Below are 24,485 nucleotides of genomic sequence, written 5' to 3'. Positions count from 1 at the left end.
ATAAATCCTTCTTTGATGAGTAGCTCAATTAGCATCCCCCTCACACCTGAAACTCTGGCACCACCCAGTGTTTCTGTCAATCTCAGGAATCACTGCAGTTAATGAATTAAGCAAATCAATTAAGTGCTCAGTTGATTAAAAAATGAGCTGGTTTAATAAATACAATTGAGCAGGCTCCTTTTTTCTTTCTCCCAAAGGAGTGTGAGTCATCAGAAGCTTTCAGCGGGCTTTTCCGTCTCTGTCAGTTGAACTTCCTGAGGTCTGTTTGACTCTGATTCATCATGATCTGCCAGCATCACAGTGACACATACAGCTCTTATTTGACTTCTGGTTGTTGACTTTGCTGATGTGCTTGTTTAAACAACAAATTCAGCGACCCTGATAAAAACCAACCTGGTCTGCATCCTGACTCACCTACAGAGAGCAAAGGTTCAACCGCTGTTTGGTCACCGTGGTTAGAAACAAGATGTTTGCTGCTTTTAGCCTCTGTGTTTGGACATGTGGTGCTCTCACAGAGTGCGGTTGTTTGTTGATGTTGGTCAGATGTCGATTCTCTTTTATTGCTTTCCTTTGTTTGTGTGTGTTTGTGTGTGTTTGTGTGTGTGTGTGTGTGTGTGTGTGTGTGTGTGTGTGTGTGTGTGTGTTTGTGTGTGTGTGTGTGTGTGTGTGTGTGTGTGTGTGTGTGTGTGTGTGTGTGTGTGTGTATACAACAGGAGCTGTTCCAACAACTTTCTGAGCAAACAATGAAAAATATAAAAACCAATAATTGTTAATTTGGTCTCATATCTTTGCTATTTGTCTGCTTTTGGGTAGGTATGTCAAGTTTAAATCAAAAACAGAAATGAATGAATAAATATGTAGTGATTAAATATGCAGTGATATACTCTGTCTATTTTAATTGACTGTTGAAGCTCCATGCCCTGTGGCTTCTGTTACCTTGCAAGCTTTCCACTCTTGCATTCCTCATGTAGATTATTACAACAACAAGGACAAATTAATGACTTAAATTCCTTACATATAAAGCAGACTGAAAAAGCAATACTGGCTTTAATAAATTAGGGTAACACTTAATTTTAGAGGTCTGCATATTTCATCACACTTAGGTTTAATAATTAGACCAAGTTATTTCTTTGAAATTAGCACATAACTTCTTTCAAATAATGTTCAAATTTATTGTCCCAAGTCACAATTAGTAGGTTACCGTTTTTTCCAGTTTCTTTGAAATCTACTCCAAATTGCAAGCTAAGAAGGTGATGATCAGCAAATTATTTATTTGAAATTGAATTACAACCCACCAAAAAATATTTTGAGAAGTATTCAAAAGTTTCTGCTATTTCCAGAGAAGCAGGTGATAAATAGCTGTTTAGTTCTTGAATACAGAAGTTAGTTTCATTGTTTCCTCTGATAACTACCTTTGGATTGTGAAGTGAATAATTCAGTTTCCCAATAAGCAGTTGATAGTTAGCTATTTGTCATTTAATTTCACCATCTTCTCTAGAATTGAGTTTGTTTATACACATAATTGAGATCACATGCAAAATAATCTACCTTTATGATCAGGCCTATAATGTTTTACATGATACAACTGAAGGCTTCAGATGTGATATTCACCAAGAGTGGGGTTGTAAATTGGCCTTACCTGATTGTGATCGACACTGAGATCACAGGCGCACTGCAAAACAGAATCTGGCCAGAAGTTATGTGCTAATTTTCACCAAATTCTCATGAAATTTTGGGGGTAATTTCAAAGAAATAAGAAAAAACTTTGTCGAATTATTACCTAAGAACGATTAAATTTACAAATCTCCAAAGTAAAGTGTTACCCAAATAAGCAACTGTAACTGGCCGTCCAGTCAGATGGCTCAGGTTGTACAGGTGGAACATCACTGCTACAGACACTGACAGATACTTCACTTCATATTTGTGAACTCCAATTTCATCAGTTTCTGTTGATTTATTTTACATGCAGAAACCGAGGAGAGAGGAGATATTGTCTCAAACACTTCAGTTGAGCCTGCAGGTGGATACTGGGAATGTGGTGGACATGTTTCAGATACAGAGCACAGTTAAGGTCCCAGGCAGTGGTGACTCTGGCAGAGGGGGGAGCAAGCATATATCAGGTGTCACCCAGTTTAGTTTCTTTAGCCAGTCTATAAAAGCTAATTTTCCTTTGGGGTGCTGGTTTAGCTCAGCACACGCCTACAGTCTACAGTCTTCTTTGCGCTGGTGGCAGGTTCAGTTCTTAATCCTGTTGCCCACTCTCTCTTCATACTCTGTCTCTCTTCAGCTGTCTCACCAAATAATACCAAATGCCAACCCTCACCCACACAAATGGAGAAACAAAAATAAATTTTCTTAGCTAAATATCTCCATGAGTTGACACCAGCTCCAGCTGACATATTTAAATCTGAAATTAAAACCAGAGCGCTAACTTGTTATGCTACTGTTGAAAGCCTAATATGAGTACCACATCTAAAAAAGAGATACATAAAGTAATGCAAAGCCACCACATCAGCATAAATTCAAGTGTAAAAAGACAGAATCAGAGTAAAACAGGACAGAAAAAAATGTTTTAAAAGTCAATGATGTTGCTGTACCATGGCGTTACCAGCTATCATGTGGGAATTCCTTTTCCAAATTAAACCTTTTTTGACAATGCAGCATATTCAAGCCTAATTTGCAAAAAGATAATGGCACACTCTTAGAAAACTACAGGGTGCACGGTGGTGCAGTGCTTAGTACTATTGCCTCACAGCAAAAAGTTTCGGGGTATGATTCCAGGATTCCAGCATCTGTGTCTGCTTGAATGGTTGTCTGTCTCTAGGTGTTAGCCCCATGATAGGCTGGAGACCTGTCCAGGGTGTACCCTGCCTCTTGCCCGTCAATAGCTGGGATAGGCTCCAGCCTCTTTCCATCCAAAAGGGGAAGTGCAGTTAGGATAGTGAATGGATAAGTCTGAGATAAAACTGTTCTCTCATAAATTCAATGAATAAAAGAAATAATATGAAAGAACTAAGACCATAAAGTGTAGTTTCTTCATATAACTTTCACTTTTATTGCTCATCCAATTCAGAACTTGAGTCTCAAAACTCACACTAAGTTACAGACTGAAAAGACTTTTAATACGCCCTCAAAGTAGATCATAACTTGTGAAAAAGAAAAGCAAAAAATTATAATGTATAATTAGATTTTTAAACATTACCTACAACATAAATGTACAACCCATTTTTGACTCTGTAAATAAAAATCTGTGACCACCTTTAGCCCTAAGCACAAGGGAATCCAGCCAGATGACTTTGCTTTTTTTCGTTTTACAGATTTAGGGAGCAGAATAAGTGAGCAAATGAAACCCAAAAACCTGAAACTAAATGTCCCTGATCATTGTTTAGTTAGGAGCTGTGAACTGGACCACTGGACCAGAATAATGACATCTGAGCCCAGTACACTCCAGCGTTGGATTAACAGCCCAGTAGAGGTCCAGGAACAGGCCCAGTGAGCCATGAACTGGGATGAAAGGACTTAGCAGCTGCTTCAAAGCTGGTTTACTGTCCTGAGATGTGTGCCATATGACAACAGAAGTTGCCGCGGTCATGCCACTTCTAGAATGATAAGCACATAACCACCTGGCAGCATCTGCCAGCCCAACACCTGTGATGTTTTCTCAGGAAGACTTTGGCTGCTGAATCTGTCAGTCACACAATACTACAATGTGGATTCAAAGAGGTCAGGGGTATGTTAAACTGTCAGTCGAAAGTGGAAACTGTAGGTATTCTGTGAGTACTTTTCTATTCATCCATAAAATATGTTAATAAGACTGGATAACCCTGCACATTATGGCTAGCATCCCTGCTTATATCCTCAGCTGCACCACCTGAAGTCATGCTTTATGAGGTGGCCATCTGGGAAATCACCTCCCTGTCCAGCTGGGAAAAACCTGGGAGGAACACATGAATAAGAAGTACTCTTCCCTCCCTCATTAACTACTGCCGAGGCCCCTTGAGCGATGTACATAAACTCTGCTCCGTCCAGGGGAGTTGCTCACCACTTAGCAGTACCAAAAGTGGAGGTATTGGAGGTGTGTACTTGTGCCAAAATGGGCTGTAGGCTTTTCTTTCGCTCTGCCTGCCTGAGTAAATGTCAAAAGAAAGAAAGCAGAAAAGGGAACTTTACAGAGAGCACTGTGGTTACAAATCAAACTGCAGCCCATGAGAGCTTTAGTACTGAAAGCCCGCTGCTCCACAGACTCAGCCTTGTGAATTCATAAGGGGCTTGTTTGATTGATCGCAAGATAAGTTATAAAATCTCAGGGGAGCAGGAAGGAGATCAAAAAAACAGACACACAGTAGCGGTCTGAGTGTGTCTCAGATGTGTATCAATGCACTGAGCCAATTTTAACACATCTGTGGATATTTATTACACTTCAGCAGCTTGGGGAGTAGATGCAAAGCTTGTCCACACACACACAAATGCACACAGATTCACAAACATGTCCACAGTGGACCTAAGAGACTCCTCTTTGTCCCCAGAGGTCCAGGACTCAGAGGAGCAGTGAGTCCTGTCATATTGTGACCAACTCATTGGCCTTGAGCCGTCGAAACACACACACACACACTCTCACACATACAGACACATACTCTGCAGGAGTTGCAGTAGTGAAGAGCTGGATGTTGCCATGGTGATGAGGAGTGATGTCATGGCTCTTACCCAAAAAAGGGGGCAGTGGATAGATTGTGCACTCATAAACACATCATTGCTGTTAAAAAATGCAAAAAGTACCAGATAGTTTCACATTTTGCAGTCAGCTTGCATATAGCTCCAAAATGGTACAATAATCATCCCCTGTGCTTTGACACTGATCACAGCAGTTACAGCTTTTGAGACGGGCAACTACTGAGGCAAACAAGGGGGTCCAATCCCTAATTTAGACCAAAAGAGCGCAAATGCTTACACACTCACTGTAACATGATTTCCAGTGAACAACAACCACCAGAATCATCCCATCGAGGAACTGAATAAGGATCACAGCATGGTGTCACCCGTGGGCAAGAACAGAAACACTCGGCTATACACGCACGCACAGACACAAAACTGCCCTAGCAGACACACTATACAAGCATACGCACATAGTGGGCATGCCCTGCAGGCATCACTGGCATTTGGATGGCTTTGGCACAATGAGAGCACAGTGGAGACCAGTAGCGGGCTCTGTGCCACACTGAGCATCTCAGCGGTCAGTCTCTCACACAGAGGCAGGGTGTTTGCTTGGAAAGACAGAGAGAGAAGGCAGGAGAGAGAATGATAAACAGAGAAAGCAGGGGAGAGAGGAGGGATGTGTGTGTGAGTGAGTGTGTGTGTGCTGCTTTTTGTTGAATGTTGGTGTAGAGACAGACAATGGCAGCTGATGGCCAGTGTTCATGCTGCCAAACCCAATAGGCAGACAGCTGTAATTGCCTTTCTAATCTGGGCTGTGGAAAGGCCAGGTGTAATGATGGCAACTCAGTGAACACACCTCTCCTGTACTGGTTAATGGATGCTTTCTGCTCCCCCCTCATACTGCTGCTGTCAATTCACCATTTTACTGTTTGGACACAAGGCAACGTTGGGAAAAGTGGAGAAAGTATGCTGTGAAAAGAAATATGTCAGCTCTTGACACCTGGCTGCCTCGGTGGAGACGGTGTGTGAATACCAATCAGTGAGTGTAAGAGAATGAAATGAGCGTGCGCTGTCATTGCCTTGGCAGAATTCATTTTTGCAACTAGTTTGATGACAGTCAGCATTGCCAAGATGTATCTGTGAATGGTCAGCCATTGTTAGCTCATGCTAATGATGTCAACGTATCAAGAGTTGTGTATAAGAAAACCTACAGTAGTGTGTGAAACTGTCTGATTGACTGCTTCTGTGTAAAAGACTCTTCAGGAAAGTTATTAAGGGAGCTGTGAGGACTATTTGGAATAGCTAGAGATTTTCCAAGATAAAGACTCTGTTTCCCATGAGCACTTGTGGCATGCGCTTGTTTTAAAGCATATGAGCAAAGAGCAGAGCTTCTTTTTCAGACTACTTCTCTTTGTTCAAGACAACGTTTTACAAGTTATAAAGTTACGAGGTAACACATTTATTTACCAACGGACACATAACTTTGTAAACTCAGATTAACTCGTTTAGTAGTTGGCTATATTTGACACTGCTCACAGCTTGGTGCTCTGAGCAGAACATGTGAGCAGAGAGAATTTCCAGTGCTCGTTACCTGAAGTTCCCACCTCCGTCGCTTCCTGCTTAAAGTCCCACATGCCGGTCTGCCCATTGCTGCTCAGCACTCAACCAAGATTGCGTCTTTGTTCCACACTTGCTACAAAAATATGTGCATGCAAATTTTACTTTTCCTTAATTGAAGCCTTAGGCCCCAAATAGGTGGGAGGTAATAAAATATTTATACTTGGATACTGTACTTAATAGATTTTGGGCCAGATATGGGCATGCATCAGACTCTTGTTGTGAGTGGAAATGAGTGATTGAACAGGACAGCGTCTGCTCCGCCTTACTCTTCACAAGGAAAAAAATCCTGCCTTTCTCTCATTTTAAGATTTGGCTCTTCCGCTTCCTGCTTGTTCACACTCTGCTCCGCTCATATGCTCTGTATCTGAAACATGTCCATAACTTCTGTTAGCAAATCCTTGTAATGACTGACCAGAGCTTACAACCTCACCAAGCAGAGCTAACGTAACCTCACTCTACATTTTATTGACAGACTGTCAGGTTTGAACAGACCACTGCAGAATAACTGTTGCATGTGGCTTTCTTTTTTTTCTTTTTGACAGTCCAGCTCATGTGTCCTTCACTAATGCAAAATTCATCCAAGGAATCTGTTTCAGCAAAGAAAAGCAGATCTCTCTTCTCACTGCTAAACTTTGTTAGCAAGCGCTAATGTTGACATTTTTGGTAGATGAACTTACAGCATTTGTGTTCAAAAGGGTATCCCCTTTTGAAATCAGATAGTATTCCTGCCAAACTACATGAATTACGGCTTCAATTTCAAGTCTAGTATTTGATATTGAAATTGAAATGTTTATTGATTTTTGAAAAATCTGTCATTGTTTTAAATTTGATACCAGCAACTAGCATCAATAGTGTTGGGATAATGGCATTTTTACCTCTTCTCAAACCTCATTTAATATCACTTTGTTGATTCTGGGCTTTCAAAAATGATATGTTCCATTCCTGCGTGATAAAGAATTTTATCTGCAGGGTGGACTCTCCTGATACTCTTGTCTTTTCATGAAGTGTCGTCATTTTTGGGGGAGGGTCAGTTTTGCACCTGGACTCCTCTACGAGAAAGCCATGCTGTTGTAATACATGCAGAATGTGGTTTGGTGTCTCCCTAACATATGCAAGGTACTCGCTGAAAAGGGAATTGTGTTGGTGGCAGCTTGTGTTGCTGCCACCAAAACCTGAGAATATCTTGTGGGGTCGATAGTGCTGTCCTAGTGATGTATGCTAATTGTACCATAGTCACTAACGCGGGTCTATCTCCTCACAGATGCTGGCTTTGTATTGGGTAGGGAAAGTTTACTTGATTTCCAAAAGAATGTCAAATTTTCAACTCTGTTGGTACTGAGGTTGTACAGTAATTAGACAGCAAACATTAAAGGATTATAAATGTTGTATATATTTGCTCTGCATTTGAGGAGACAGTTTATTTACATATTTTTAATTTAAGCATAAAATTAGTTATTTGGTGGTGTAGGTGAATTTCTTGTATTGCCCCAAAATGACTAAATGCCACAGTTCACTACAGTGTATTATTGCTTTCATCGCCCTTAGAGCTAAGCCACAAAGGTCCTGATAAATCATTGGCCCCATCAACAATTTAATCAATTTCGAGTCTTTGCTAATAGCCCCCTTGATTTTCATTATACCAACCGGGAGTTAACATTGAGGTTAATTCTCAGATGTAGCATGAGTTGTTGATTTAATCACAGTAGTATGGGGCTTAGCACAACCTGAAAATCGATTGGAACTGTAATGTTGTCTCAGCACTTACCCTTCAACTCAGTGTAAGGACAGTGGGAATAACCTCAAGTGTCAACCACGTTACGACACTGGGATTGTTACCACTCAGGCAGAAATGGGGTCAAAAGAAATGTAGCTGGACTCTGTTTCGTTTTCTGGATATTGCTGGTGATTTCATCACTGTGAAACTTCAATGTGGCCTGACTTCATTCCAGCTGCAGCATTGTTTGGGCAGAATGACAGTTATTCCAAAAATCATCAGGGAAGCATGACATGGTTTCATCATTGCAGAGAACATTTTCACTCCTCTTCTTGCTGGCTGTAAACTATTTTTGCGAGCGGTGCAACAAAATAGAGTAAGCTGATGGTTTGGATTCAGACACACACACACTTGCACACACAAACACAAAAGCACTCGCACACAGAGCACTCCAGGAGCCGGTGCCATTTGCCAGGTTTACTAATTAAACAAATTTACTTGGCCAGCATGCTTGAAGAGGAAGCAGACTGCTTGATCCAAACGGCTAGTGTTCCTGCCTACCAAACATAGAACAGATACACACACAGACACACACAGGACACCTAAAGGAAACATGAGATTGTGTCCAGTAATTTGGCACCATGCACTCCTTTTATCTGTCATCCTTCTGTTTCAGCAGGGCTCTAAAATGCCTGTTAAACAAAGGCAAAATATTTATTGGGTCATATTTTGTTACACGGCTAGCACTAATGCTGAATCACCTTCGGGAGAGGTTTCTGTTGTAAATGCACTGAAGTGTATGCAGGAGCTGTGAAGAGATTGATGAGCTGCAAGAGGAGGAGGGCAGAGAAGTAAAAAGCGATGGAGAGGAGTGGTAATGATGCAAGAGATGGTGGTAAGAATTATGAGCGCTGTAATGATGGTGTTGGTGAAGATCAGTCTTAGAAGTGGTGTGGCCATGAGGATGAGTTTGGATGTGATGATGAAAGTGTGTGTGACGATGACAATACCATAACGCTTGTGATTCTAGCAACACTGACAATGATGTTTCTTTGTAGGATGAGGTAATATGGCTGCTCAAGAAAATGTAATGTAAATGATGTTTGATTATATCTGATTCAATACGCTCATTTCCATTGCCAGAAGATGTTCAGTGCCCAGAGACTATTTTAGAAACCTTTTTATCAGAATGGTGGAGTGTGTTTCCTAATTGATTTTTTTTTCTTTTTTTTAATTCCAGTACTTATTACCATTGCCAGTACTTTCTGCAGACTCAGGAACCTTGCCTCAAGGAACCTTTTACCAGATTTAGTGCCTCCATAAAGGTTTTATGATCAAAAGCTGTCAAAGGAACAGATGAGCTCTATGACTGATATTTGCTCTAACACCAAAACCAAAGTTTTTTTCACACAGAAATAATCAGGAAGTCCTGATCTTTTTTTTATTTTATTTTTTTTACCACAGATCCATTTTTCTCCAATAGTTCTTATCTGCTGATGCTAAATCTTGATTTGACACTTTTATTTGCTACAATAATAATTCTTGATTTTTTTTGTATTTGTTTATGGATTGATTAAACACAATTAGAAAATATGTCATGGGGTCATTAAATTTGAGTCCATTTGGCATTGCTGTAAGACTCCCACTCAGTGAACCGTAGTTTCTCAGTTTAATCCATATGTCTGTTGTTTAACAAACAGCAATCACATCCTGTTTAAAATGACCCTGTGAGCAGCAAACTTTGCTGTGAGTTGAGACATTCTTTTTGTCTAAAATGATGAATATACCCCCCTCCTCTGTAATTAATTTGTCATTTTTTCCTCTAGAGGATGTTTGTCTTTCAGTTTTTAAGGATATTGTCGTACTGCTGCACTTCTACCTCTTTTGACTCGCTGTGTTATAATACATGTAAAGTTGCTTTTGCTAAGCGGTGTCAGTGCTCTGCCCCAAGTTTTGGTTAAAACTGACATCATCGGCTACAATCTGTTGGTTGAGATTGGGATCAGGGAATCCCAAGTTAAAAACTGAGCTAGGTGTTGGACTTTACCAAAAACATTCTGTAAATTCACTAAACATTCAGTTTGCATCCAGTCTGTAACTGGGATGGATCCAGGAAGCAGCCTTGGTGGTCTGTCACCACACTTCTTTCCCTTTTGCCATCCCAAAATGGTTGTTTTTACATTGAAACCTGGGTATAAAAAGGTTCTTATTGATCAGTTATTTGAAGGCGAGCCATAAAAGTGCATTTTCTTGTCAGCTCCTCATTACATTGATCATTGTTTGCCATTGCTTGATTGCATTTAACTTCCTCATTGCTGCCTTTTTTAATGGTTTTACTAAACTACATGCTCTGATTAGTTTTGGCCATTTCTGCTGCTAATATTCGCATGGTCCCTCCCTGCAAGCTCTGTTTGTTGCTGAGACTAAGCCTCATCGCCATTGCAACTTGGATGTTCATTCGCTTCTCATGCCTCCCACGCCACTTCTCCCCTCAGTCGACCATTTCCTCTTACCCCGCCTGCTGACTTTCTAGAGCCCCATATCAGTCCCTCCTCTGTTTTTCTCTTTCTTAGTTCCCCCCAGCCTGACAGTCCCTCGGGGCAAGTCCCCCCTGGTGGCCCGAGAGGGTGACACAGTGGAGCTGGAGTGCCTTGTTTCAGGAAAGCCTAAGCCCATCATCCTGTGGTCGCGGGCGGATAAGGAGGCACCTATGCCTGATGGCAGCATGCAGATGGAGAGCTACGACGGCGTGCTGCGGATTGTTAATGTATCCAGGGAGATGACGGGATCGTATCGCTGCCAGACCAGCCAGTATAACGGGTTTAATGTGAAGCCACGGGAGGCCATTGTAGAGCTGATTGTTCAATGTAAGTAGACTGAATTAATGCTTTTTTAATCCATGTGAATGTATCTGTGTGTATACATGCATGTTACGCTTCTGTGTATATCGATACTCAGTGTGTCATTTGTTCCTAAGATTTAGTTTCTTCATACGCTGTGCAATTAATCTTTTTACCCTCCAGTCCAGTGTGACTAAACTGGACATTCTTCTATTTCCTCTGTACCACGCCCATCCAATTTCCTTCTGAAGGCAATAAAATGAGTCCAATCCCCTGGTACTCGGAGTCAGGTCTGAGTAAGGAGCTCTGACTCCTCCCACTACCCTGAGGGGTGTACTTTATCTGCTGATTGTAAATGAAGCTGAACCAATATTATCAGAGCAGAAAAGCTCTGAAATACATGTTTCTACCTTAAGGTTTCCTTACATGGTTGTGCATTGTTCTCGTGTCGAAGACTGACAGAAGAATGATTGCAACTATTTCCTCAGGTCTTCAACCCCCCACCACTCCCACTCAATAAGAAAAACCCTTTTTAAGATGTGGCATTCAAAGATGGCTTAACAGCTAATTAGAGAGAAGCTAATTTATTCTGGCTAGTATTCATTTCATATTCATTTATGGAGATTTGAATGGGATTTTTCAAATGTACGTTAGGGATTCAAAGCATTATTGTCCGTCATTCAGGGGCTGGTTACGTTTCGCTCTCCCATGAAACAAGCTGCAAATGGAAAGAAAGGAAATGAAAGTGATCCATGTGGGTGCTACCGTTGTCTGGCAAGTGAATGTAGGAAATAGAAAAACAGAGCGTTATAGCCAGAAACAAATTGTTTCCATCGTGGCCTACTTAGTTAATCCTCACATCCATCCATCTCAGTTTAAGCTAATCTGGAAGAACCTGAGCCGCAGTTCGTCCCTTTGAGACTACTTTCACACAGTGTCAACATAAAACAGCATACTCTGTGCTGACGGGTATCTTTGAAATATCCTCAGTATTTGATAAAAAACAACTTCCAAACAGGTGGTAAATGTGAAAAATGAAGTTACAGCCACAGCTCCATCAGGGTGATCATACAAGATGAACTTGACACACCAACTACAAGTTTGTTCCTCAAATGGAGAATCTGTGCAGCCCCTTCCATTCATGGCTCTGAGGATTAGAGCAGAATTCTGTCCTCATTTTATTCCTAAGAGTTTTATTGTACTTTTTTTTCTATGGACTTCATATTACAGCTTAGCCACAGTTACACTTTGCTGTATTAAGGGAATTAACAGAGTTTTATGTGCTTTGAAGACAACTGTGTGAAATTCTGGGGCTGAATTGATTATGATTATTCATTGATGACAGCCCACATCGAAGGTTCATGGCTTTGGTACACGTCAATGCTGACACCCAAAAGTAAACAAAGGATTTGGCCTCTAAGACTCCCTTCATTAATTAGTGACACTTGCCAGCTCTGCTGCCTCACGGAAAGAAACTGTTGAAGAAATATTATTGAGGCCAAATTAAAAGACTCTTGTAATCACTTAAAAAATAGTTATAATAAAAAAAAGAAAAAAAACTTAATTACAAACTCTGAATCTTGAATCTCTGCAAGTTTTGCTTCAGCAGATTATTATACTCGTTAATAGCTTCAGGGCCCAATTTTGCTTTTTTGATACCTTGAAATAAGACGCTTATCTGTTCTTTTCAAGTGAATTTGGCTGAAACAAACACTTAAAAGACATGTTTAACAGGAAGTAAGACAACTACACTAAGTTTTGAGTTTACAGTGTAAAAGGCTGCTCTTTTTTACTTTTTTCTTATTCTTTCATTGCTGTGACATTTAAATATCAGCTGTCCAGTAATCCACATTAAACAAACATGTCTACGTATCAGCTGCTCTTAAAAAGAATCAATGGGTGGATGATGCTGCTCCATTTTAGCAGAGAGCAGTTTAGTGCCTCAAGAAATAAGCAGGAAAGAGCTCACAATGGTCTCTCCTAACATTTGGGAAGCAGCAGGAGCACCTAATATGTTTGGTCTGAAACTTCTCTCTGAGCAGGACAATTACAGTCAGAAAGCAAAACAGAAGCTCCAACTGACTAGACTTCTGAGTCAATGCCCACAGTTACAAAGCAATTAGGAAAATGTTTTGTATGCATGCATTCAAAGAATGGAAACTTTTTATCAAAAGAATTGAAAAAAGAATTAAAAAATTAACAAAGGAAAGATACATTTTTAAAAAAGATCTGCCCAAACCAAGAGGCTTTCTTTGGATTAAGTTAAGCGATGATATAAGAGATTAAGAGAACTTAAAGGTACTAAGGGCACAGAAACACAAGTCTTCCAACAAAATGAAGACTTTTGGGTATTTGTTATCTGTACCACATAAATGAGTTCACCATGTACACTTTTTCTTTATCCAAACTCAGAACAAAAGTTAACCTAGTTCATCAAGTTAGACACAGTGTTAAACCTCAAGCTTAGTATGACAAAAAAATTTTAACCACCACAGAGGACCAGGACCAGTAATAGACTACCAATTCGGAAAGGGTTATGCATTCTTTCGGGTCCCTGCTGATAATGTCTAGTTTTCAAATTCACATTAGTAAGACATCAATTGTCTATCTTTCAAATAGACACTCATTAGACTAAGAAAATGTTTATTAAACGGATATTAAGGCCACTATATCCAGCTCACATTAATACAAAAGGGAAACAAGTTGCCAATAGGGCTGAAAATTTCAGCACCAAGGATAGTGCATGCCACTTCAGAGGGAAGGGGTTTATTATGAAGCAACCCCATGCTCTCTATAATAGAATAGAAAATAATAGAAAATAATAGAATAGAATTGAATAGAATAGAATAGAATAGAATAGAATAGAATAGAACTTTATTGTCATTGTAATAAGTAGAATGAAATTGGAGTCACAGCAGCAATCAAAAAAACGAAAGTAAGAAAGTGTATAGACAGTGCAAAAAGGTCCACAAGAAAATAGATGATGACAGCTTGTCTGTTCAGTCTCTGTCTCCTGGATCCTGTCTGCTCACAGCAGGTGGAGTTCTTTCAACATGGCGTTGGTGTCCATTGTTAGCTCTGTTGTCCATGTCTGTGTATAGCATGATGCTATTCTGCCTTCTGATATTCCCTCTGTTGCTGGGTTAGCACAGCTAGCTCGTCCATCTGATTGGAGATAGATCTTATGTTCCCAATAATGGATGGATGAAAGGACAGGTCGATGTCGTCACTTCTTAGCTCACACCTGAGAACCAGCACGTTGTCCTCACCTCCTTCTCCTCACCTTGTGGAAAGACATCAGGCCTTGCACCAGCCTGTAGCACTGACATGCTACAGGCTGCTAACAGCTGAGTTCACATGTAAACAATGCAGCCACAGTTACATGTTGGACCTCCAGACAAACACAGGAGAAAAAGTAGTAAAAATATCATTGAAGACACAAAAAGTTTAATGTCCATGACCAACAATGAGCCATACAAAGTAATGAACCACTCCAAATACAAAGATTACAAAAAGAGGCAAAAAATATCACAAGACACGGTCAAAGAAGAGAGAGCTGCTGTTTTTTAAGATTGAGACATGATACATGCAGTTTTACCTTTTCTTTTAAATCTAATAGATACAGTCAGAGCAACCCTGAAAATTTAACAGTGATACAGGCAGAAATACCCTCAACACCAAAAATCTCATGTGTTAAAACTGAAATAGTGTAAAAAAATCACAGCTCACTTAATCTCTACTTTTAGTATTTATTTACATTGAGTCTACTTATTGTGGAAAAGATAAACAAGTCCACCATTTCAGTGACAGGTTAAAAATGATAGCTCGACCATGCTGACGTGGGTGCTGAACCAATCCAATTAGCATCTCTGTATATTGGAGTTTCATTATTTTTTGTCAGACTATTAGAAAACATTTTTACACTTTTTTTTTTTTTTTTTTTTTTTTTTTTTTTGCTCCAGCAGCTCATTATCCTGTACTTTTTATCATTAAAAGCACTCGGTGATAACAAGCAGCAGATGTCAGGCTGCTAATGAAATGCACGAGGTCAACAGCAACATTTTTGTGTTTGTTTATCCTCTTTACATTAGGATTCTTTTCACTGATATGTACTAATCATGACATAAAAATAAATAAAAGATGCTGTGCATAAGCAAAAAAGATAACAATCCTGGACCCTATTTGATACAGTCTGACAACAATACTTCCGCAGGAAAAACAGACAGATTTTCCAGACTTATGTTTGAGTCAAAAGTTCTTTGGATTCCCAAGAAAGGAGTTTAAAACTTTCTCTTCCATGCTCTGGTCATTGTTTACTGTCCAACAACTTAAGACCAAGGGATAAAGTTGCAAGATGTCAGCTACAGCAGGGTTGCAATCTGGATTTTCTAGTTTGATGCACTGACTTCCACAAAGCCAATGGATTACTGGAGTGCATCCACTCTCACTATAACCAAAACTAACCAAAATAAAAACTCAAACCAAACACTAATGTGAATTCTGACATCAAGTCTTTCATCTCGAATCACTGCATTCACTGGTGCAAAGCATCACTTACCTTACAAATGAACTGCAACAATACTGAGTATTTGGATTTGGGGACTAATTGAGATGTAACTGTGCCTTTCTACAACATAAATTCATCATCACCAAAGTCTCAAATTCAGATTCAAATTGACAATCTGGTGGAAAAAATATCAGCCAATTTTCAGTCTGTTCTGCCTGGTGTCTAGTGACTGGTCCTCTCAAATATATCCAACTCACTGTGGATCCCAGATATACACACATGACCAGCATATTTTATGCCATGTGCAGAGTAACACGAACACAGCACAACAAAACACACAACACAAGCTAGCATGTGGGTAGTGAGGACAGAAGGTGTGCATCAGCAGAGGTGAAACAACACTGACCTGCTGCACTGTTTCCCAACCTCATCATTTCTTATGGGCATGAAAACAAACACTTTCAGCCTGTGGAGGATGGTTTTAGGTGAGATAGCTGTCGTGTCTGTGTGTCACCTTGCTCGACTCTGCAGCGTGTTTCTTTTTGCTCTTTTGCTGAAAACCTTGAGAAAAAGCTGTGTTAACCACAACTGGTCAGTGAAGTTGGGCAAGGTAGTTCCAAAACCTTTCCTTACAATTAAATCATTAAAATGGACATTAACTCAGATAAAAGTGTATTTATTAATGAGGGCTGAACAATTATGGAAAATAATCTAATTGCGTTTTTTTTTTTTAACCAATATTGCGATTGTGATTTAGCATGCGATTTTTGGGGGGATGTTTATCTTCTGCAGAATTCCCTAAACACAAGCAATAAACCATATAGTATAGTACGACCAACACAACAAAGGATACTGTCAACATATAAACAATTCTGTCCTGGGCCAGGCCTACATGTTATGATGAAATGAGATGAATTGATGCATGAATTGATACAAATAGCATATCTTTATTGAACTTTCACAATCACAGCAGAACTTTGACTAACTGACTGATTTAACTTCAAGCTTTGTAGACATGTAATGATATTATCATTGATTACCTTAAATAAAATTAGAAAAAGAAACACAGGAGTACAGAACAACAGGCCCACTATAAATAATAATCTGAAAAATACTCTTCTATGAGTCTCACACAAAAAAAGTGCAGAAATAAAAATAACACCAAATCTCTGGCTCAACCACTGAAATATGTCAACATGTGGAGAGCATTTTTTTATAAAATGAAAAAGAAACACTGTGTGAACATGAATAACAAATGTATAAAAATCTTACTGATCTCTCATCAGTAACAAAACAAAAACTCAAGCAGAGAAATGTAAATAAAACAATATGTAAACATGTGGATTGCGCTTTTTAAATGCACTTTAATCTTTTTTTTCTTTTTATTGCAGCCTTTGCGTTTTGAAAATTGCATTCTATTACATTGCGTTGCGGTTAAAATTTGATTAATTGTTCAGCTCTACTTTGAACTATTTTTGACATCGATGGAAGTTTGTGTAACCATTACCCCCCCAGGAGAAGCAGACCCAGAAGCTGCAGACTCAGGACCATGTCTCTGCGACTTCAGTTTAATCTCAATTAACTAATTCACCTCATACTTAAACCTCAAACTTTGAATTAAAATACATATAAAATAGATATTTCTTACATTTCCTGTTGCCAAAGCTTGTTGTGTTACACGCTACTATCAAAGAGAACTGATTTTTACATCGTCACACAGTCTTTCATCATAGATTAAGGCTTAAAATGCGTCATGATAACATTTAGGACCAGATGTTTGGGGGTGAATTTGTGTGACTTAGAGGGAGAGGGGGTCTTATCTGATGCACTCCATAAGATTTTTATCCTAATCTAGAAGTTTATCTGTCAATATTTGGTCATGAACTCAAAGTGAAGTATCCATGAAAGAGAGTTTTTTTGTTTTTCAAAGGATTTTGGTTGGCATTTATTAAAATTCAAAATGGGATTTGGAAGGTCAGACCTTGCAAAACAAAAAAAACTGAAGTGAAAACAGCCAGAGGAATTGCAATCAGTGGTTCTTAATTATTAAAATCTTAGAGCAATTTGTTTGAAACAGCTTGAGAAATCATAAACAAACAGCAATTTACAGAAAATGGCAAATGAATGGTATTAGTCACTAATGTATGAAAAAATACAAATCTACCTAAAATAATATTTTCAGTTAAAAGTTAATTTGTCTTATGAATAAAGAGATACAACAAGGTATTATAAAACAGAGAGATGGAGTTTGGATAACATTTTAAAAGAACTATCTGACAACACAACATCTCAAATTCCCAAACCTCCCCACTGTCTGGTATGAGGAGAAACCGGAGTATTGGACTTCCAATTGCAGGGGTCACAGCAGACTTTAAACTTTACTGTAAACAGTAAAAGAGTTTAGCTTTGTAAAATCAACAATGATACAGTGAAAGCTGAAAAGAACACCTTTGACTTTATTCTCAAAAAGCAGCAGTAAACGTTCTGTGAAAGTCCACAACCTTTAAACAAACTGGTGTGCTTTAGAGTTTTCTTCTTTCACTTCCAAACAGGAAAGGTCATCTCTATGCCAACACAGCCAGCACCTCCACTGTCTCAGTGAAGACAGACCTGGGTCACTCACAGGAAGCAACTGAACTTTTTTTATTTCTTACTTTTTAAAAATTCCAAATTTAAAGAAAAAGATCCTCTGAGACCTTGGGTAAAAGAAACATTCCACTAAATGTAGCTTCCTCTTTCCTTGTTAATCTGCTTTGGCAAATTGTTGCTGCGCTGGATGTCACGTACTGCACCAGACAAGTGTTGAAATTTGTCAGTTCTCTCTTAAGTCTCATCCTTCTGACATGATTTCTGTTTGAATTCGGTTACTGTCATTATATGCTATTTCTTTAATGAAGCACCTCTCTTGCAGGAAAGTTCAGAGTGGTACAGCACTTTCATCTGTTCACCACCTTCAAAGCACAACCCATAATGAAGAGTGTGATGAGGGCTTTGGTGTTGATAAATCCATCATTCTGCCATGTTCTTGCTTCAGAGCTTTTATTTATTAGCAGTTGGCATCAAAGCCTTAGTGTAAGACGCAAAAACAATTCCTTCTTGAGTGGTTGGGTTGCTAAGACGTTTGAATTTATTTGGAAATTCTTCCTTGGTGCGCACATTAGCTCTCCCCATCCACACAGGCTCTCTCATGTTCACCACAGATCGTTCCTCGTCTTTTCTCAGTTTGAGATTTTTTCTCTATTAGCACAATCCGACCCCACTTTTGTTGTTTGCTCAGTACCACTGTCGGCATCCCGGCTCCCTTCTTTCTCTTGGCCCATCTCATTGTGTGTCAGCACAAGCCAATCCCTCAGAGATGCTTTTCTCGCCTGCGTTTCCAGGTCCCAGCATGAGCCGCCCGCCTTTGGTGGTGAGCCATGTGCAAAGCCGCGTTTAGTAACTTGATCAAGGGACTGAGGTACGGTCCTCTGATGCAAAGAGCATTAGAGGCGTGAAGGAACGACTCTGGCAAGTCAACAGCTTTGATATGTAAAAACCTGCATCTGTTGGCTGGCAGCGGCGATGCTAGGAGGAGAGGTAGAAGGAATGGAAGACGTCTGCCTTTAGAGTCGTCGCTCTAATAGAATTGCAAACGCCAAATCCCAAGCTGTGACACCCTAATGTTCTTAGTCAAACTGACTTGGCATGATCTAGAGGCTAGAGAGAAGGAATGAAGAAACAGAGAGAAATAGAGAAGAGGAATGAGGTTTAGAGTGGTCTCCTGTCCTAGATACCACAGTCTGTCACCGTGAGAGTTATCAAGCTCTACTTCAGCCCAGATGCACAGGAATCTTTTATCCGGGCTTCCCTTCTGTTCCTTCTCACATCAGCCATGACACCTGCCTGATGCAACCGTGGGATTGTCCCCCTGAGCAAGCGAGTGACTCCACGCTACCTGACACACATCGAGAGAGACACACCAGGATAAAGAGTTACTGTCTGTGTAAAAGTAATGAGCAGAATTACACGATTATTGTTTTTAATTAATTTCCCTTTCTGCATCAAGAAGTCCTGCAACGCTGGCCCCCGAGGCCCACTCTAATGTGAATCACATTAGAGGGATCCACATTAGCCTAACGCCTGCAAATTAATCTTTTGCGTTACAGCAGGGCACACACACACACACACACACACACACACACACACTCACACTCTGCATTTGGGGATGAAATTTTAATAAGCCTCTTTTTTTGGAACAATATTGAATTGATTGGCCACATCAAGTACCACACCAGAAAGGTCAGTGGATCTGTAGGTTGTAAACAGAAATGTGCACTCAGCGTTGACAGATTAATTCATGACTCTGTCTATATAGCAGAGCTAAACCTATTAGTGTATCACCAGGCCACTCCTCACAGTGAAGAGTCTACATCGATTATCATTAATTGTATGTTCATGTTCATAAATTATCCCAAAGTTTTAATAACAATATGGTGATGCTGATGGTGCTTGAGTTCATTGTTTGATTGCAGAGGCTGTTGCGTGAGGGAAGGAGAAGGCGTTGATGCAGAGCAGCATTTGCCTACATAATTTAACACAGGGACTCATTAGAAGTCAGCTGAATCAGGATGATCATTTCATATTCCGTATATATCTCTTTGACTTCCTAACGAATGTTATTTCCTCTATCAAGACCAGATATTGAAGCCTGTTATCCTTCTAAGGATATTCACTCAAAAGCTTTGCTCCTGCTCCTGCTGATTCTTTCATCTTCCCACGTGCAGCAGTTGAAGGCTGCTGTGTGAAACACATTTCTGAATGGAGCTTTAGTTTGTCACATGTTGAACCAAAATATGTTAAGAAGCGTAAGATTAGAAGTCTTGTTTTTTTACTCTCTACTTTTGCAATAAAAATGGTGGTAAAGAGTTTAATTGACCCCCAAACAGAAGCTTGAACAGTCGGGTCTAAGTTGGCTCCAAACACCTTATCTTGCAGAAAATCTGTTTTATGGCCTTTGTGTCTTTTTGCATAGCAATGGCTTGGACAATTTTAATTTGTAGACTGGAACTATAGTAAGGGAAAGGGGATCTGAGAAATCCATAGGATGTATGATTGGCTGGTTATTTCATAGAATGGAGTCTTTGAATTTGCTTGTGTATGGTTGGAGGGGTTTCTGATTTTGAAAATGTTTATAATATCCCAAATAATAGATTACAGACACAACATGTGCACACATGCTAGAGGTTCTCTTTCCAGCAGGACAGAGACAATAATATGCCTTCACAGATCATCTGATGCATTCTTGTCAAATTGAATCCAAACATTGTATTTTATTTGAGATCTGTGACGAGAATGAATCTGTCCCCTAATGAGATCAGCATCATGCTGGTAAACCCAAATCTCAAAACCCAAATGTGAAATAACCAGCCAATCAATCATCTTATGGATTTCTCAGATCCCCTTTCCCTTACTATAGTTCCAGTCTACAAATTAAAATTGTCCAAGCCAATGCTATGCAAAAAGACACAAAGGCCATAAAACAGATTACATGTATTTATAAGTACTAGAAACAGAAATTGACAGAAGTAATGTTTATGTATTGCTGTCATTGTAGATATATACAATCTGATTACAACAATCCAAAAATGCATCGGTTTTTACTTGTATCAATGGCTCATTATTATCTCATCACAAAGGCATTATATAGAGCCCTTTGTGGCTGTTCAATAATAAAATGAATAAAATTTCATGTGAAATGTTTGTTTTGAATCTAGCATCCAAATTCTAAAGGAAATCATACTTAAAGGATGAATTCTGAACAAATCTTTAAAGGTTCCCTGATATACAAGACATGTATCCTGATTCCACCACAGTAACCCAACCTGTTAATTGAACAATTTTACCGGTCTCAGAACTTGATGATTTTTTTCCCACTTTGAGAATATATATGTGGCCAAATAATTTGTAAGTATTTTAGGTGTACAGCAACTGTAAGTTGGTCAGACACATCTCTAAAGAATTTAATTTGTTGAAAAAAATCATGATTTTTTTTTTCCAGTTAAAATTCAATAACTTCTTTCAATTGTAATACTTAGCTTTACATTTGATTTCAAAAGATGCACCAGACTTCAGTGAATGTGATTTGACCCAATTTGATGATTTATTATTTGTGTTTGAGTGAGTTTGGGGGTAAAGTGTGCACCCTGGCTCACACCTATGGCAATGATCATAAAATAGGTCACAGTACAGGCCCTGGATGACTTGGATTTTCTAAAGGTATATTCTTGGGAGTCTCTCGGTGTACTACAAATACCACACAATAAACAAAAAATTGGGCTGTGGGCAAAATTATATGTATTGTGAAAGAGGTCCTTTACTGCTGCTGTACTTAAACTGTATTTCAAACAGGTGATAGAATGAGGAGCTCAGCTAAAAGTCTCCAGAGTTGGCCGATCAAAAGGTTTGGGTCAATCAGCAGGAGGTTTCAGATGAAGATGAACTGAAGGCTGTGTTATATTATTTCACTTGTACACCGTGTTTCTTAACATCTCAGAAACAAATGATAATGGATTCAGGTCAGAGGAGGTTTTTCAGTCTTTATTAAATTACTGCAGGCCCATTAAGGTGAAATTAGAGATTCACAAAGAGAAAGTTTTTGATTTAAAATCTGAAACTTAGGTTTATATCAGAGGAGCCTCTTTTTCTGTCTCACCTACATTATGGTCAACTGGTCTCTAAGAATAACTTTATGAACCACAAGAGATGTTACAACTCCTGAGATGGAAAAACTACTCATCACAAAAATGTAATTTTTACACTGGTATGACTAACTTTTGCTCAACAAACTGCATCAACATTATGTTATCCACACATTTTTTGCACTAGAGAATGCTTCCAATAACTTCTGCTCATTCATATTAGACACTGGTTATTCTTAATAGTTTCCAAAATCACTGCCAACTCTCTATTGTATTACTCTGTTTAATCTGCTGATATAATGGGATTTTCACACATAACACTCTCTAAGCTTTGCAGAGAAGAAAGATATCAAGTTAGTTGAAGTTCTCTGGGACAAAATGGCCAGTTGATGCCATAGGTCAGAGAACAGTTGAACTAGTTGGTGATGTTACAAAAGCAACAGGAACTCGATAACCACATTTTAAAACCAAAGTATGAACAAGACCAGCACTGAACACAAAACAACTTGAGGCAGATGGGCTACAGCAGCAGGAGACCACACTGGGTGTCACTCCTGTCAGCTAAGAACAGGAAACTGAGGCTACGATTCACCAAATGATTTTTGAAATAAAATATGCCCCACCCAACAGAAGAGTGGAAAACATCTGCTTTGATGCGTCTGAGTTTTTGCTGCCACATTCAAATGGGAGGGTCAAAATTTAGAGTAAACAACATTAAAGCATTTATCTTTACTGCCTTGTATCAACAGTTCAGGCGGCTGCTGGTGGTGTAATGGTGTGAGGGATATATTCTTGGCTTACTTTGGGCCCCTTTGTACCAAATGAGCGTGGTCCATCCCTTTGTGAGCACAGTGTACCCATCTTCTGATGGCTACTTCCAGCAGGATAACGCTCCATGTCATAAAGCTGGAATCATCTCAGACTGCTTTCTTCAACATGACAATGAGTTCCCTGTACTCAAATGGCCTCCACAGTCACCAGATCTCAATCCAATAGAGCACCTTTGGGATGTGGTGGAACGGGAGATTCTCATCATGGATGTTCAGCCGACAAATCTGCTGCAACTGTGTGACGCTATCATGTCAATATGGATCAAACTCTCTGAGGAAAGTTTCCTGTACCTTGATGAATCTATGCCATTAAGGATTAGGGCAGTTCTGAAGGCTACCTGTTACCAAATGAAGAGGCTGGTGAGAGCAGTGATGTTAGAATTTACCTTAGTGACTGACACTCTAAAAAAAACACTTCTATTTAAGGAGAAATTCAATTCCAAGACTCACTGATCACATATTTTGTTTGTTTTAAGTCATATCCTTACTTCAACGTAGAATTGTCAGAGGGATTTCTGACACCCAGAAAGCTGATTAAGTATATTATCATTTTTAGGAGAAAAAAAAGATTCAGAGAAGAACAAGAAAAGCCAAACAAACATCCAAATGTCTAGTGTATGAGAAATGTAGAACAGTGTTGCAGTATAATCTCATCTCGTAGGTTTGCCCACAGAAGTTGCATGTCCTTCACTTGATTCAGTCACCCAGAACACATGAAAGAAAAATGAAACCCATCTCAACTGAAGCTCAGGCTCATTGTAGAGCAGTCAAGCAGCATTCAAGAAATACATCTGTGGGACACAAATCCACCTCTACTTCCACTAACACACGTGTATATTTCCCCAATGTATACCCAGGCTTTGCTTTGTCCTCCTCCCTGAAGACAGCGGTCTATACGGACTGTAGGGAAAAGGCCTCTGTGCTCCTAAATGTTGTTTTTCAGCGAATTACTGTCAAAGAATCCACCTGTGACTGATGATGGATTACATCTCAGCCAGTGCTCAGGGTTTTCCCCCAGCCTTTGACTTACAGCAACTCTGAGCCCTCCATACAGCCTCGCTGCTACGCTAACCATGGCGGGCACTGCTCTGGGAATATCACACAGGAACCTTTTCTCGCTCTTGTTCACCTGGCAGCTGTTCCACATGAGAAGCACACTGGGGGAGATGAGGCATGTACCTTTGTTTAAAGGATGTTTTGGTTATATAAGAGACTTTTTTTTTCCCATTCGCAGCAGACCTGAACCCTGTCTTCATTTGTCTTTCCCTGTCAATGGAAATGCACTTACTGCAATTTGGTCTAGTGCCACTCAGGGAGGCTGCAGAGCTGAGCTGTGATTCACCACCACACACAAACCTACAATTTTAATGTGATAAGTAGAGATTCAGACCTTTCTTTTCAGAGTCGGAGATAAGACACGGGGTTTGGGTAAAAGCCCAGGCAAGGCTCATTTGAAGGAGCTCTGATTGCTCTTTCATTTAGATGAAAGCCACTTTACTCTCCATCCTGTGAACGGCACCGGGTGAAGAAGATAACTTTTATTTTTTTTCCATTTTCCTTCTACTGAAATATTTGTATTTACTTTTCCTGTCATCCCATGTGTTGTGATTTATCATTTCTCACTCTTCAGTTAGTCATTATCTG

General features: G+C 39.6%; 1 protein-coding gene across 4 annotated transcripts in view; it reads left to right on the top strand.

Annotated features, from left to right (window-relative positions):
* Window positions 1-24,485, top strand: part of LOC141801688 (MAM domain-containing glycosylphosphatidylinositol anchor protein 2) — a 259,025-nt gene that overhangs the window by 164,805 nt on the left and 69,735 nt on the right. For 2 of the 4 annotated variants that reach the window (XM_074684831.1, XM_074684830.1), the window contains exon 10: window positions 10,534-10,854. In XM_074684831.1, coding sequence (XP_074540932.1) covers window positions 10,534-10,854 — 321 coding nt within the window. The remainder of the gene's footprint in view (window positions 1-10,533; window positions 10,855-24,485) is intronic. The other 2 variants (XM_074684833.1, XM_074684832.1) reach the window with 1 other exon arrangement.

This window comes from Halichoeres trimaculatus, unplaced genomic scaffold (assembly GCF_033239565.1).
Source record: "Halichoeres trimaculatus isolate MK-OKI-2021-1 unplaced genomic scaffold, fHalTri1.1 fHalTri1_scaffold_13, whole genome shotgun sequence".
Taxonomy (NCBI): domain Eukaryota; kingdom Metazoa; phylum Chordata; class Actinopteri; order Labriformes; family Labridae; genus Halichoeres; species Halichoeres trimaculatus.
Note: the sequence above shows the minus strand (reverse complement) of the source record. Positions and strands in the feature narration are given on the sequence as shown.